At 62.4% G+C, this 16565-nt stretch overlaps 1 protein-coding gene across 3 annotated transcripts in view; it reads right to left on the bottom strand.

Annotated features, from left to right (window-relative positions):
- The window catches only part of RORC (RAR related orphan receptor C), a 46345-nt gene extending 33442 nt beyond the window's left edge, over positions 1-12903 (bottom strand). The window contains exon 1 of one of the 3 annotated variants that reach the window (XM_059718049.1): positions 12800-12903. Coding sequence is in view for 1 of the 3 variants with exons in the window: in XM_019479001.2 (XP_019334546.1) it covers positions 10274-10319 (46 nt within the window). In the remaining 2 variants the exon portion in view is untranslated. Of the gene's footprint in view, positions 1-371; positions 1343-10273; positions 10384-12799 lie in introns of those variants that run through there. The other 2 variants (XM_019479001.2, XM_019479002.2) reach the window with 2 other exon arrangements.
- Positions 12904-16565: the final 3662 nt, after the last annotated feature.

Genomic DNA, 16565 nt, shown 5'->3' with positions numbered 1-16565 from the left:
TGAGGCACCAGGAAGGGGACTTTCCCTGCGTCACTCCAGACCCAGTGCCCAAACCCCTACTCACACGCCATCCTCTCAGGTACTACTTCCTGCCCCCTGCAGAGTCAGAAAAACCCAGGAGTCCTGGCTCCTCACCAAGCACTGCCCTGCTGGAAGACACTCCTCTCCCCCGCCCACCTCCAGAACTGAGTCCTGGCTCCCAGTTCACCGCCTCTCCTACTGCGAGCGCTGGCACACACGATGGTGCCCACAGAGCAATGCCAGGCCATGCCCTGCTGCTGCCCGCACAGCTAGGGCCCCATCCCTGGATGCACCCCCATCAGAGCCCATGGGCTGCAATCCAGTTGGGGCACACCACATAACAGTGGTACCTGCTCACGTCCACAAACTCTATCGCCTCTCAGCCATGTTTGTCACCTCGCCAGAAAAGAGCTCAATCCAGTTCCCGGGACAAGCTCCTTCCCGTAAAGGCCTCCTGATGGGTGTTAACTACATTCCCTCCTTTCCAGTCCCTACTAATCAAGGCCATTCCACAGCGTTGCTTGGGGTCTGTAATTACCCAGGTTACCCTCGTTAAATCTCACCACTGCTTCAGCCCTCTCCCTGGCCTTGCAAACTGCCTCCAGTGCCCTCAGATAGGCCATCCACGCCTGCAGCATGCCTCAGCCAGCTCTTTTACAACTCCTGGCTGCAAAATCCCGACTGGATGACTGACAAACATCTTCTTCTGTCTAACACCTGCCCTGCTCCATTGGGTTTATATGCCTATAGAGAGGTTCTTTTTGGCCTCATTTAAGGAACCCGCCTGCCTTTTCTCCATGGCAACGGATATTTCTACTGGAAACCTTGCAAGGGCCAAAAACACCTCTGGTCCATGTGAGAGGAGTCATTACTGTATTTTTCTGATAGTGGTGCTTTGACCTGCCCCCGCATAAAACATCCCATAAAAACCACCTTCTATTTACACTCAGGACTGACCCACAGCCAGCCCCAATGATCTTGACTTCAACACTTGCAGCTTTTCTTGCCCACGCAATAAAACACCGAGCTGGAAGCATTTCCCATGCAGTTTCTATTTCAGTACAGCTAGCGCCTTTCACCCTCTGGGTCCTTTCCCTCAAGCATTCAATTCTCCAGGGTGGGTTTATGGAGGCAAGAGGGGTACCTGCAGCGACTGCTTTGTATTTTGATGGGGAACAAGACACTTTTCCTCAAACTGAACCCAGAACTGGTGGATTGACTTATATGTAGGGGTCAACTTATACTTGGAACAATACAGCAACTGTCCTTGCTGCTTCCTTCAGACCAATAATGAGTAATTCAGAAATTACTGAGCAAAAATTTCTCAATGGGCAACCCACTGGGCACCGACACTCCACTGAAAACCCCTAGATGCTTCCAAATGATCCACGGGGCCTTGGATCTCCAAAGGAATGGCAGAGACAGGATTTGTGGGGGGGTAGAGAAATTAATTTTGCAAATCAAATGAAAAGACCTGCGTGGAGGGTGGCGGGGAGTGATGGAGGCCTGTATCCAAAGGAATAGCAGGGGCTTGGACATCCATCACAGTTCTGCATCCCAGAAAACTGGGCCAGGAGGGAGATTCTCCCTGTCTGGGATGGCAGAGGGAGTGTTTCAAGGACTTTTGCTTGTGGAAAGATCTTTGTTGCTTTCACAAAGCTGTAGGGAGAGCAACCCAAACTGATGCCTGCGGAGAGCAAGCTCCAATTTGGTGCCCAGTGGGCAGAGGGCACCAGGAGCAGATGGGAAGTGGGTGGCAGGCCTCGTAGGTGAAGGACGGGTGGGAAAGTGGCAAGGTGGAAGAGGGCGGGGATCTAGCCTAAAATCCCAGCTGCACCCTGGCAGGGGAAAGCAGGAAGTTAGATTTAAAGAGCAAAGGATTTTATGGGGGAAAATACTGGATTTTGTTAAAACCCATCAGGGTGCTTGCTTTTGAGGGAAAGGGTTGCCACGTTGTTCTCTTTAGAGACTAACAAGGGGAGGTGTCAATGGGCACCATCCCAGGGGGCTGGGGTTCAAGTCCTTGCTCTGCCACTGATACCCCTACATGACCCTGGGCACATCCCTTCAGGCCAGATGGCAGGGGAGGGTATGAGGGGTTATGCTCTTCTAGGCCCCCCCACCTGAGCAGGGGGGACCCCAGCAGGCACCCAAGACCCTGCCCCACAGCCCCCTCCCCATGGCGGCCCATCAGTGCCAGGCCTCGCGAGAGGCGTTGAGCCTTGGCAGGATCAATATTGACTCAGCTCCTCGCGGCGGCTGTCGGCGGGTTATGTAATGCTGCCCGTCCGACCTGCCTGGCAGGCCGGGCATGCGGAAGTCAGGCACACATGGCAGGCAGCCGGGTGCCTCCCCTTGGGAGAAACTGCCCGCCCTGCCCGCTCATCCTGAAAGAAGAGGAGAAACTGGGTTGGGGGGAGAAAGAGCCCTAGAAAGAGTTGGCAGGAGCCCTGGCCCCACCCCACGCTAACCACTGGACTCCACTTCCCTCCTGTAGTTGGGAACAGAGCCCAGGAGTCCTGGCTGCCCTGCTCTCAGCCCTGGACCCCAGCGGCCCCCTCCCAGCAGAGCCAGGCCTGCCAGTGGGCGCAGGGCCATCCTTAGGGGAGGGTGCTCAGGGCCACAGAGCAAAAGCCCACCCTACCTGAGCAGCACCAAGCAGCACCAGCTCCCCAGCCCCCGGGACAGCACCATGGGCCAGGAGGATGCCCCAGCACATGGACACCACCCCGGGGCTGGGATAGCTGAGGCTGCAGGGCAGGAGTGAGATGCAGGCCCAGATATCCCAGCTCCGGGCCCCCTCCACCCCAACCCGCAGCTCGCTGCCCTGGGCTGTGCCCCCCACCCCACAGCCCTTGGGGAGAGCGAGAAAAAAGAGGCAGCAGGACATTGGTGCAGGACCAAATACCAGCTGCCAGCTCCCGCCAGCCTATGAGCACTGGATGCAATGAAGGATTTAATTACCAACTCCCATGTAAAAATCCACCAGATTAGTGGGTGCTGCACCCAGAACCTACCGCCAGGGCACTAATTACCTCTGTGGGAGCTCCCTGACCCCCTAATCTGCCTTGCTATTTCCACCCTTTGCCTTAACACAACCCCCCCCCCCCCGGTGCCCTGGGACTGGGGTAAGGGTGGGCCCCGGGAAGCGAGATACAGCGCCAGACGCAGTTCCTTGCCTCTTGGAGCTGCCATGGGCCTAGTCTCCACAAGGAAGTGGGTGGTGGGACCTGATCCACAAGCCTTGCACTGGGGGGGGAATGAGTCCCCCAGACCTGTGGGCACCTTGTGCACAGATACCCCAGGGCAAGAGGCGCAGAAAATGTGGGTTTCCCAGAGGGGCCGGGGTAGGGCTGTGGGGGCTCCACGGGGGTCTCGCCCCAGCCATGGGACCATCGGACGCCTGGGTTCTGGGGCTGGCTCGGCCACTGCCCTGGGCTGCCAGGCTCACAGGGCTGCCATCCCCTGCCCCTGTCTGAAGAGCGAGCTGCCAGGGTAAGGGCTGTGTGCCAGCACCAGTGTGGAGCTCTGGCACTGAGGTGCACCCCATCTCAACTCGGAGGGGACTGGCACTGAGGGGGCACCCCACCTCAGCCAGGGGGGACCCTGGCACTGAGGGGGCACCCCCATCTCAGCCATGGGGGGAGGGACTGAGGGGGCACCCCAATTTCAGCTGGGGGGTACCCCAATCTCAGGGGGGTAGGCACAGAGGAGGCAACTCAATCTCAGCCTAGGGGGGGCCCTGGCACTGAGAAGGCAACCCAATCTCACCCTGGGGATCCAGGCATCCAGTGGGCACCCCAAACCCAGCCTGGGGGGCCCTGGCACTGAAGGAACACCCCAATCTCAGCCTGGGGGTGCCAACACTGAGGGTGCACCCCAATCCCAGCCTGGGGGGCCAGGCATTGAAGTGCACCCCGATCTCAGCCTGGGGGGGCTGGTATTGAGGGGGCACCCCAATCACAGCTGGGGGTGCCAACACTGAGGGTGCTCTCCAATCTCAACCTGGGGGGGGCCAGGCACTGGAGGGGCACCCCAATCTCAGCTTGGGGGTGCCTGGCACTGGCCGGGTGACTGATCTCAGCTGGGGGCTCCCCTCTCACAGACTGGGCTCCCCCTGCACTGCGCCGGCACAGGGTTGACGTGAGGCCGGGGGGCGGCGCAGCTGGGCCCTGCCTTCGCCTTGCCTGAACTCCACGTTACATAACTGGCTCCTGCTTGGCCGCCGGCCCGGGCCCAGCGCCGGAGGCTGGCGGGGGCCGGCGCACACAGTGGCCAGCGCAGGGAAGAGCAGAGTTGCGGGAGGGGGGACCAGGCCACAAGGCCCGTCCCGCCCCCCAGAGCCCTCTGGCCCCCTCCACCTGGCCAGCACCACCCTCTGAGACCCCCACAGCCACTGGAATGCAAAAGGGCCAAGGGAAAAACCCTGCGTTAGCAGGAAAACAGTTGCTAGACAGAGAGAGGGATGATATTCTCCTCCCTGTGGGGCCCAGGTCCCTGCACAGGCCTGGCTGGACTGGGCCATGGTGCTGGGTCGCCCGTAACATGCCATGGCCATGGCCCGGGCCCCAAGCAAAGCCGTGCTGTGAGGCAAAACTAGCCCCTAACAGTACAAACAACCAGGGAGGGACCGGGGCAGAAACCCTAGAGAGACTGATATGCTCTCAAAAGACCTAAAAAAAAAAAAAAAAAGATCAGCCATGGGTCCCTGGCCTGGCACTGTGATGCGCCCACTTCTGGGGTGAGGCATGGAGGCGGCCTGTTCCCCAAGACGCTGCTGTCTCTGGGGAGGGAGCCAGGAGTTTGAAGACAGAGAGATGCGGACTCTTCTCAGGGAGGAGCTGGGGGCTGTTTGACAGGGACCCCCCACCCCTGCCAGAGATATGGGGACCCACAGAGGCCTCTCACTGAAATGCAGCTGCTTCTTGGGTGGGACAGGGGTGGCTGCATAACAGAGCCAGGGGACCGGTGCCCACCCTGGCAAGGCCTTTGATGATGCTCATGGGGTCCCCACACCCTCTCTGCCCGAGGCCTGCAGGCAGAGAGGGGACAGGGCAGGAGCAGCGAGCTGACAGCCTTGGGACAGAGACTGTCTGTCTGCATTGGCACAGCGCCTGGCATGGCGGAGCTGGCAGCCAGCCCTTCAGAGACTTCCCCCAAGGCAGGTGGGTTCGGACCCTCCTCTCTCGGCTGGATAAGAGTACTACTGCTCCTTGTGAACGAGCAAACGTGTTTGAGCAGATGAGGCCCTGGCATCCTGCTCCACCCCAACAGCAGCTGGGGACTGCCAAGTGCTCATCCGAGTCCCTCACACATGCAGCCAAGACCCCATGAAGGGCATATCCAGGCCAAGACCCATTACGCCAAGCCTAGCACCTACCCTCAGACAGGCCTGAGGGTCCTGACACAGCAGCCGGGGCACAAACACGTAACGAGGCCTGATCCTGTCCCAAACGGCAGAGCCGAGACCCAGAGAGAGGAGCTGTGACAGGCTCGGGGCCCCACGGAGATGAGAGCTGGCCTCTAGCCCCCTAGGTGCAGAAGCCGTGGCACTCGTGGTGGTGAGCACCCCAGCCCAGCCTGGCGTTACATAAAGCCTGATGCATGCATGCAGGTGCCCGGCAGCGGCCCCCATGCCCAGGGAGGAGCCCGCCATGGTGAGGCAGGGTGGCAATTAGGAGCGCTCAGCCTGGCTGCAGGTCACGGGGCCATGGCAGGTATGGCAGGCATGGCCGGTGTGGTGACACAGCAAGCCACATTGGTGGCAACGTCCAGCGACACATACTGAGTACAGAGGGCACTTTGCAGAGATTGGGGCATTCGCCTGCTATTCCTGTGCTCTCATAAGCCTGAAACTATTCACTGAGGGGGCACCCCAATCTTACCCTTGGGAGGCCCTGGCACTGAGGGGGCATCCCAATCCCAGCCTGGAGGGGCAGGCACTAAAAAAGCACCCCGATCTTAGCTTGGGAGGGACCCTGGCACTGAGGGGGCACCCCAATCCCAGCGGGGGGGCAGGCACTGAGGGCACACACTGATCCCAGCCTGGGGGAGCCCTGGCACTGAGGGGACACCCCAATCTTAGCTGGGGGGGCGGGCTGGCACTGAGGGGGCACTGTGCAGTGGGGATTGCTGTGAGGTGGAAGGCAGAGGTGCAGGTTCAGATCTCCAGGCAGGCGGGTCTGGGATACAACCCTGGCTTGCCTACTTTGTGGGGCACTTCTAGCCCACCGAGGTGTCTCTCCAGGAAAAAAGTGTTCCCCAAACCAGCAGGCTGCTCCAGAAACTGCTCTGTTCTGACAGGTTTTCCAATTAGAAACCTGGGAGAACAAGTTCCTGGAACGCTGGGAGAAATGGGTAGAAGCTGGCCAGGAACAAACATGGGTTGGAAGCCAGATGGAGAGAGCGCTCGGCTGGCCAGATATCGTGCTGCTAACAGTCAGGATCTGGGATCCATGGCTCAGGAGGTGCCTTCTGGACTCATGTCCCCTGGAAACTTCTGGCCTAGCTGCAACAAAGGCCCCAGGCCACCAAGCGCTGATTCAGGGCCTCCCAGAGCTCACAGTCTGCACATATAAGACAGCAGCCAAAGGGTCTTTATCCCCATCCATGGGGCAGAGGGCTGCAGGCTGGGAGGATAAAGTGACAGGCCCTGGGTCATTCAGGGAGTCAGTGGCAAAGCTGGGAATTACCACCCCACTCTTCCAGGGCTTTACTGGGGCCTTCCAGGCCTGGAGAGACATGGGGCTGCTGGGGACTATCGGCTCTGGATGCAGCAATAAAACTCCACAGGGCAGAGCAGTGAGAGATCCCGGAGGGTTGGGGGCAGCCACAGAGCGTGGAGGGGAAGGGGGCTGCAGGTCAGAGGGGAAGAAGCCCCTCACCACCCAGATATGGGGTGCGACATCCCAGGCTGTGGATGATGGGATTGGGGAGCTGTGGCCACACCGAACTGGGAGAGCTGGGGGCTGCAGGACAGGACAGGGGCATCGAGGATGGGAACCCACGGCCAGGACCCCCAGGACCCAGGAGACTTGGGATTAGCTGCCAGCTCCACCAGCCCCTATGCCTCCCCTTCTGTGGGCTAATTCCTCCGTGCCCAGCGGGAGGGACTGAAGCCGGAACGGTTTTGCCAGCTCTGCAAATCCCCTTATAAATAGCTCCCCTTTCTCTGGGCCTGCTGAGCTGGGGCAACTCAGGGCACGGAGGCAGCCAGGTACCCCTCCCCATATAGCCAGGAGCTGGACCAGGCCCCTCCAGCACCCCCCAGACTCCAGCAGTGCCCAAAACAGACACCTGGGTTCTCATCCTAGCTTGGGGGGGGGACAGGGTCTTTAGGGTCAGAAAGGGGGTGGGGGGGTGCACATGGGGGAGAAAGAGACTGCAAATCTGGACTCTTGGGTTTGCCCCGTCACCTCTTTCTCGGCTTCCAGCTCCTGTCCAGCCCACCCCTGGCTCTGGGGCTCTTCCGGGGCCACTGCCCAGGGAGGCTTTTCCTGCCAGGATTGCCATGGCAGGCTTCCCAACGTTCCCGGACACACGGCAGTCTCTGTGCTCACTGAGTTGGGCACACCCCTTTGCACTGGGCAACCCCTTACCTGCCCAGCTGGATCAGAGCCACCCTCCCCTGCTCCTGTGAGCTGACACATCCCACCCCAGAAGCAGCTGCATTTCAGGTGGAAGCTCCCAGGAAAAACTGCCAGCGAGGCTGAGAAGACCCCATTCCCTGAATCGGGGAGCTAGGAACCCCCCTGGCTCTGCCCAGCCTGGATCTAAAACCATCCTGCAAAGGGAAATGCTCCCCCAGGGCCGCTGGGATGGAGCTGAGCCCCAAGCGGATTTCCAGATGGGAAAAAGCTGGGCAGAGGGAGGAGAATTCCCGCAGTATTACACAGCCCTGCTGGTGACACAGCCAGGAAGAGAACCCAGGAGTCCGGGGCTGGAAATAGAAGCCAGGAGGCCTGAAACCCAGCCCGGTCCGTGTCTGACCCTCTAGACCTCACTCCCCTCCCCCTCCCGGGGGTAGAACCCAAGAGTCCTGACCCACCCCCTGGACTCCACTCCCCTGCTTGGACAGGACGTCAGCTCCAAGCCTGATGTCATGCAATGGAAATCACCAGGGAGGCATCGGGCCGGCACAGCTGGATCCAGAGGGCGGGGAAGGATCTACTGGAAACCCTCTCCCCTGGAAGGGGGAGACAGCAGGTGGGGGGCAGTGCCCAGGCCCAGCTGGCTTCCCCACTGTGTTAATCCCTGGCTGGAAGCACCACAGCCAGGCCCCCCAGCAGCTCCCAGCTGGTGCCCCCGCCCCCCCAGCCTACAGGCCCTGCCTGCTAGCCTGGCCCCACGTAACATCAGCCCCACAGCTCCCACTGCTCCTGCTTGCCAGCACCAGGCCTGGCACCCACCCCTGCCCACTGCCTGAACCATTCCAGCAAGGGCTCCCCAGCTCAGGGTGGGGGGGCAGCTGATACAGTGGAAACCATCCCCCCAGCCTTCCCCTTCCAGTGCCCGGGAGCAGCCAAAACACCCCTCCCAGCCTGACATCTGACAGCTGGGCACCCCAGGCTGGACTGGACACCTCTGACTGGGACCCCGGAGCCTCTCCCCCCACTTGAGGGATGAGCTAAGGACATGCCACTGAGCCGAGGACATGCCACCGGCCAGCTCCAAACTTTACAGCCTGTTTCGTGACTGCAGAATCCAGGCTGGGATTCAGATGGAGCTGGTTGCCCAGGGGACACCCCCGGGTGGACATGGAGCCCAGCACTGGAACCACGCACCCTGGGCAGCCTTGGAGAGGGGGGCACCTAGCAAGCATGGGCCCAATCCTTCCAAGGGCACAGCTCAATGCAAGCATAGGGCGGGATCAGGCCCAGGGGGCGCAATTCTCGCTGTATTTGCCATGAGGACCCTGTCACCATCAGGCTGACTGTGGATAGGGGGCAGCCCCCCGACCAAGGGGCATTTCCAGGGGGGATGGGGGCAGCAGCAGGCTGGCAGGGGGGTGTCAGTGCGGGGAGTGAGGGGGCCAAGCCAGCCGGCTGCCTCTCTGAGACCTCCAGGGAGGGGATTACCGGGGATTAGGCAGCAGCAGGCTGGCCTGCAGTACGGCTGGAGCATTAGCATGTTAGCTTAACCCCCCAACCCCAGCTAAAAATAAAAGCAGCCTGCATGTATGCACGCCTGCATGCGTGGACATGCATGTGCACATGTGTCCGTGTGCAGCTTGCAAGGGACGTTACCAGGGATTTAACATGTGTCATGAAAGGCCCACCCGAAATTGAAGCCCTCTCTCACACCAGAGGCTACACAGACGCCTGGCAGAGTGTAGGGGAAACTGAGGCATGTTGGCTACGGCTGCTTTTCCCAGCTCAGCGGGACGGGGCAAGGATGGCGACAGGGACCTCGCTGGAGGCAAGTGGGTGTGGGTGATGCTGAGGCAGGGTGGGGGCGCCACCTCCTCGGACCCAGCCTGGCATGACAAACACCCAGGCACTGCCCGAGCGAGTTCCTGCGCCCATGGTACGCACCATGCTGTATTCCCAAGGGCGGGCACATGGGCTGCGCAGCCAGCGACAGTGGCAATTAGCTCTTATATAATCCACTGTCATTAGCACGCCCACGCTACCTGCTGCCCCACGCCCTCGGCCAAGCATTACGGCCCCTTTGAGAGGCAGGGGAAACCGAGGCACACAGACATATCCCAGGGTTAACAGATACCTGAATAGGGAACGGCGGCCCCCGGACCACGCTCCCTGCTCCCAGGTCCTGGCCCCCGCCTGAGCCCCCTCCACTCAAGCCTCAGTGATGCGGGGTGGGAAAGCGGGTGCGGCGCTTGCCTGGTGCTGCGGCACCCTGGGAAAACACCCACAATCCTTTGGCACCCGCAGATGCCGGACGGGGGAGAGGATGCTGGGATCACCCCGCAGCCCAGACCAGCTCTCAGTGCCCGAGACCGCCCCGACGGGCACCCAGGCACCCGGCTCCCTGCTCCGACCACTAGGCCAGGCGCAGGGCCGGGCTGGAGGCTGCACCCCAGGACCCTCAGGCTTGGCTCCGACCCCCGAGGCGCGGGGGAGTCGTGCTGCCACCTGTCCCCGGACAGACGGACTCCAAGTCGTGGGCCGGGCTGCCTCGGGCCCCGCGCCTCGAGGGGAGGGATGTCCTGCCCGTGGGCGCTGTGCCCAGTGCACGGCGGGCTCGGCCCGGGTCCCGCGGGCGCTGCCGGCCGCCGCCGCCCCGCTCCTACCTCTGCCCGCTCCGTCCCGGCCCCGCGCGCCGCCGCCGGGCTCCATGGGCCGCTCGCACCGCCGGGAGCGGGAGGAGCCGGGCGGGCAGGCGAGAGGAGCCGCTGCCCGAGCGGGGCGGGGCCAAAGGGAGCCCCATGTGCGGCCACGCCCCCTTGCACCCCGAGACTATCCCGCCCCTCCAGCCTGGCCACGCCCCAAGAGCCAATCCGGGAAAGTGGCCACGCCCCCGCGCCGTAGCCACGCCCCCTTGCCATCCCGGCCCCTGCACCCCCGGTGGGCGTCCCTCAGCCCCCACCAAGTGTGGCTCCGCCCCCTACAGTTTAGCCCCGCCCCCTGCACCCCAAACTCTTTCTCCAGGCCCCGTGCCTCAGTTTCCCCGCTGGGCTTCCACACCCCGCCCCCCAGGACTCCTGGGTCCCCCGTGCCTCAGTTTCCCCCAGGACAGCCTAGGCAGCGCAGGGGAGGGGTGTGGGGGCACTTGGGGCTGTCGCTCTCTAGCCCCCTCCTCGGCCCGCGGCCCCGTGGCCCCCCCGGCCCTGGCGGGCTCCCGGCGCGGGGCTCGATTAGCCTCGCCTCGCGCCCCGACGTTACACAACCTCCTCGCGGTGTCATGCAGGGGGAAAAAAACACCCCGGGGAGCCAGCCGGGAGCTGGCCCGTGGCCAGGCGCGGCCCGTGGCCAAGCCACGCCGCCAGCCCCCCCGCCACGCCGCGGCCGCGTGACACCGCCACTGCTGCCCCCGGCCACGGCCCCGCAGGCCCCGCCCCCCGCGCGCCTCACGTGCGCCTCACGCGGCCGCCGCGGGATCGGGCCCGCCCGGCCGAGCCCGCCACGGAGCCCCCGCACACGTGTGTGCGGCCCCTGCCTCCACGGGCTCCCAGGGGTCACTCCAGATTTACCCCAGGATCCCTGGGTGGGATTACATGGAGTGATATGTCGTTTACACCACATCCCTCCGTGGCCCGATTTATTATCACACATCTCTTCACCGAGTGATTCCTGATTTACCCCGTATAGCCCCAGTGTTTTGCTCCACATCCCTCCGTGGCCCTACACGAGTGACTCCTGATTTACCCCACATCTCTTCACTGAGCGATTCCTGATTTACCCCACGTCCCTGCTCAGCCCTCCACAGTGACACCTGGTTTGCCCCCCTCCTGGTGTCCAGGGGGCTAATCCTGATTCATACCGGGGCCTGAGGGCGCGGGGGTGGTATCAGCCCCTTTGGCGTCAATCTCCTCTTCCCCGAGGTGAAACCGGGGTGAAATGGCAGGCCCCCGTGTCCCCCGCACCCCTCCTGCGTGACCTGGCCGGGGGCCAGTGGAGTCCTGCCCTCCCCGGCTCCCGGGGACCGAGCAGTCCCAGCCCCACGGTAATTACTGTTTACACCATGCCGCAAGGAGCAACCATGGCCCCCTGCCCTGATCCAGCCCCCGGAGCTGAGGGCCAAACCCCAGACGCCCGGCCCGCAGCCCCTGCCCCTCGCTCCCGCCCCGCAGCCCCCAGCCCTGCTCTGCTCCTTGATCCGGATTCACGCCCCCTCATGTAAACCTCCCTTGGGGCCCTGAGCACACAGGCTGGGCCAGGGGCCGAGGTTGCGGGGGCAGGCAGGGGTCCAGCTGGACACACATGGACCCTGTAGCTCCCCCAGGGGAGAGCATGTCCGGGGGCCTCGGTCCCATCCACAGGGACATGAGTTGTCCCGGGTCCCGGCCCCAGCACCCGAGGTGCAGCCCTGACAGCGGGGGAACCGGTTTGGCGGGCGGCGCCCAAGCTGTCTGGGGAGGGGCCACGGGCGCACTGGGGCGGGCGTGGGGCTGCAGCAGGGAAAAGGGGGCACAAGGCAGCCCCCATATTCCTTCACCCAGAAGCCCCTGGGGCCTGGGCAGTCCATCCCTTGTTACCCAGAAGCCTTCGGGGCATGGGCCGCCCATCCCTTGTTACCCAGAAGCCTTTGGGGCATGGGAATCCCATCCCTTGTTACCCAGAAGCCTTCAGGGCGTGGGCACCCCACCCCGTTAAACAGAACCCCTTGCTCCCCAAAGGGGCTCCAGAGCCCATTACCCAGAGGCCCCTGGGCCCAGCCTGGGCACCCCCTGCTGGCGCGGTCCGTGTGCAGCCCCCCAAGCAGGGCCGGGCGCTGCCAGCCCCAGCGCTTGGCGCAGCTCCTGCCTGGGGCGGCCGTGGTTATGTAAGGGGGTGACTCACCACCCCACTGACGGGGCAGCACGTGGGGCGGGCCGTGAAGACCGCCCTGCCCCACCGCCTCCTGGGACCCAGGCAGGGGCTCCTGCCCCTGCCCCCATGGTCAGAAATGCAGCCAGCTCTGGGGTGGGGCAGAACCTGAACCCAGGACCCCGGGCCCGGGGGGTCATGGCACTCATCCCCTGGGGATGTCTAGATGCCAGGGCACTGGGGCCAACACAGCAGCCAGCACTGGGCCTCGTCTCATCTGCCTGCTGCCCCCCAGAACAGGCTGGATCTGGGCGCCTGGGTGGAGATTTCACCCAGCCACCGTGACTCACCCCAGAAGTGGCTGCATCTCAGCCCTGCTCTGTGCTGCCATGGGGGCAGCAGGGTCCAGCTCTCAGCTGTGCCGTGTTGCGGGGAGCTGCCTGCCACGTGGGCACGTGTGTGGGGCTGAGATTTCAGCGGCTGGCTGCAGACAGCAGAGGCAGCATGTGAACGTGCCAGGGCTGAGCCCGGGCGGGTGGGGGGGGGGGGCCGTGGGCTGGCAGGGAAGTCACACCCACAGAGCGCCTAAGAGGGGCCGGGAACCCGCAGCCTGATGTGAATCAGAGATTCCAGCCCCGGGGGCGGCGAGCAGAGACTTCTCCCTCTCCCCCCCCACCTCCCCAGCATGGAAACAGTGGCAGTCTGGAGGGACTGTGTTCACAGAGCTGCACGCGAGCCCAACCCTGCGACCCCACCCTGGGCTCGGCGCCCCCCAGATCTGCCAGTGCCCCTCACTGCCAACCCACAGCCTCCTGTGACCCCCACCCTGGGTTCGGTGCCCCCCAGATCTGCCAGTGCCCCTCACTGCCAACCCACAGCCTCCTGTGACCCCCCACCCTGGGCTCGGTGCCCCCCAGATCTGCCAGTGCCCCTCACTCCCAACCCACAGCCGGCTGCGACCCACCCCCAATGCCCCTCATGTCTGCCCTCCCACCCCCATACTGTGCTGGAGTAACTGGTGGGGACAGAGGGGGCATCACTAGAGGAGAGTACGGGTTGGGAGTGAGGGGCATCAGCAGGGCTGGGGGCACAGGGGAGTCTCAGCCTGGGCTGGCATGGGTGGGGGGGGACAGGGGCCCAGCTCTCACACAAGCCCTGCTGAGAACTCTGCCCACGCAGCAGGTTACAGGAACCAGCCGGGACCCTTCTCACGCTCACCCGCCCCTCCTGGCACGCGACCCTGCCCCAGGAAACCACAGCGTGCCTCTCCCCAGCTGAGGGGTACCGGGAGGTCACCAGGGCACAGGAGCAGCTGGGGAGGGGATGGGGGATGCAGGGCTTGGCTCCCGGCCGGGGGGCAGTCCATTGCTGTGCCCAGAGGTGGCACACATGGCCCAGCTGTGCACAGCTGGATGCAACCCAGTGATCCCAATGCCACCCTTCCAGCTGAGCCCAGTGCTTCCAGGGAGAGCTGCAAAGCTCACGAGTGCTACCACCCTGCATGTGTGACGGTGCGTGTGGCGGGGGTGCGTACAAGCGTGTGCAGGGGAGGCAGGCAGGGAGTCAAGGCCTCCTACAGCCAAGGCCCCAGTCTTAGCCTGGGCGGTGCAGCGCTGGGAGTGGAGACCCTGACTCAGCCTGGTCCAGGCAGTGCCAGGGGGTTCCTCCTTTCCCTGGCAAATTCAGCCCCACAGGGAAAACTGAGGCGCAGAGCGGGGAGGAGAAACCAGGAGTCCTGCTTCTATGGCAGGGCTCTTGGTCACTGGACCCCTCCTGCCTGCCCAAGGCAAAGCCCAGAGCCCCAACTCTGAAACACCTGCTGAACCCTGGTCTTGGCCCAGGCTGTCCAGGCTCCCAGCTGCTCTAGCCATGCTGCTGTGAGGAAAGGGACCCAGGCACCTGGGTGGTGGGGAAGGAGGCAGCAGGGCCTAGGGGTGACTGCAGGGCTGATCTGTGTCCTGCCACTGCCCTCTGCTGGGCACTGAGATGGTCGCACCCTGCTCGCAGCCCCGCCTTGAGCTCTGCCTGCAAACCAGGCTAAGGTTGGAGCCCCGGTAACACCCTTTCCTGCTGGCATAGACATTGGGGTAGGGGCAGGGGAGCTCCCCAGGGTGCACAGACAGGTCCCTGTTCAACCCAGCGGTCCCCGAGCCCCTGCATCTGCCCCCCCAATGTCCTACCCCAGCACAAGTGGCAGCCAGGAAAACTGAGGCATGGAGCAGGGGGTGATACAGGAGTCAGAAGGAGAAGCCTCCATTTGTGGATGGCTTATCTAGTTGCACTCCCCACTCCACTGAGCCAGGGATGAAACCCAGGAGTGCAGGCACCTTGCCTGGGGTGTCACCTTCTTATGTCAGTCCAGCACCTCTGTCCTGAGACCACCCCCAAACTCATTAGACACCAGTTAGCCAAGCTATCAGCATCCCCCTTTTCTGAATGGCACTCAGACTCCCCCTCAGGCCAGGGGCTGAAGTGGGACTTGAAGTCAGGACTTCCTGGCTCCCAGACCCCTGTCTCTGTCCCACCCTGAGCCCCCCCCACTTACAAAGAGGGGGCACAGAGCCCCAGGCTATGGCCAGGGTGCAGAGATTGGGGCTTTGCTTTGTCTCCCTTGAGTTCACAGGAAACAACAGTGTGAGCTACAACAGCCACGGGGCTGCTGTAAAAGGCACTGCAGGCCAGGCAGGGCCCCCCAGAGTGAGAGCAGCTCAAATCTGGAGGCTCCGGGGTACTTTGAGGCAGGTTCTCTGGTTCAAGAGAAGGGCACGGGTCTCTGTGGATGCCCATGTCTCCCAGATCTGCTCAAATCAAGCCGTGGCCTCTTCCTGAAAGACCCAACCCCTGGCTGACAGTGGAGACCTCGGGAATTGCTAAGAGCCTGAAGGTGCTTGGGAAATTGGGACCTTGTGGCCTGGGGAAATTCCCCCCCCGGTTTGGTATCCAACTGGCCAATTCATCCCATGGAAAAAAGAAAAAAGGGGGCTTGGGGTGGAACAGATCAGGTGACTTCGGCTGGCTACTGCTTAGCCCTGCGTAGCTAGAGCAGCACAGGGAACCCATTCATTTGCCCCTGTATAATTCTTGTTTCCTCTACACCCCTATGAAGCCCTCCAGTTCTGGCACCATGGTTTTAGCTTCAACCACAGAACCGGCCTGGCCGCTTTCAGGTTTTGCCCTCCTACAGGTCCCTGCTGCTCTGTCCATCTGGAGGACACGGGGCCAAGCGTTTCACTGTAGCACCAAACTTTGATGGAGCCAATACCCATGGGACTCACCCCACTGAGCATCAGGAGAGCAGCAACAAGCAAAATGCAAGCTGCCTGGGTGGTTGGACAAGACATGGCCACATAAACTCCTATTGCAGAAGTTTCCTCTCTCCAAGGCAGCCACTGGATGAAACACCATGGCCACACAAAGCAAAACGCAGCCGTCACAGCCAGAGATGAACCAGGAGAGAGCTGGATGAATATCTGAACCGCTCAACACCTCCTGAAGGCATAAGAGCTTGACTGGCCAACATGAAGCTCGACAAGCCTCTGGGCATGGCCTCTGAATCACAACTTCCTAGACCTTGAATGCTGGAGGCTGCAAAGGAGAGAGGGACAGGGGAAAAAACCCTGGTCAGCCCCAGGTCACTCTTCCTTCTAGCCTCTGCTCTCTGACACTGTGTAATACTGGAAACTGAGCCAGTTAATAGCAGCTCTTCTGTGAACAAGACAGAAAACATTGCGATGCCACTTTACAAATCCGTCTTGCATCCACACCTTGAAGGCTGCTCCCAGGTCTGGTCTCCCCATCTCAGAAAGGATCTAGAAGAGCTAGAGAAGGTCCCGAGAAGAGCAGCAAGGATGATTCATGGGAGGGTACCTCATGATGTGTTGCATAGCACTGAGCACCCAGTGGGGCAGGGGTAGCTCTGGCATCCCTCTGGGTCCATGAGCGGGTCCAGTCTGGGCCATCCAGCATCAAGTTCGGAGGCCTATGGTACTGCCCATGTACGAGGGACTGCAGTGGGTCCGTGGCTATGGTGGGGGCCATGTGGCCCCTTCCTGGCTCAGGCTCTGCTGCAGCCCTTCCCTTGAATCTCACCCACCGCACCTTGCTCTTCATGAGGGT

The sequence above is a fragment of the Alligator mississippiensis genome, chromosome 15 (assembly GCF_030867095.1).
Source record: "Alligator mississippiensis isolate rAllMis1 chromosome 15, rAllMis1, whole genome shotgun sequence".
NCBI classification, from domain to species: Eukaryota; Metazoa; Chordata; order Crocodylia; family Alligatoridae; genus Alligator; species Alligator mississippiensis.
Note: the sequence above shows the minus strand (reverse complement) of the source record. Positions and strands in the feature narration are given on the sequence as shown.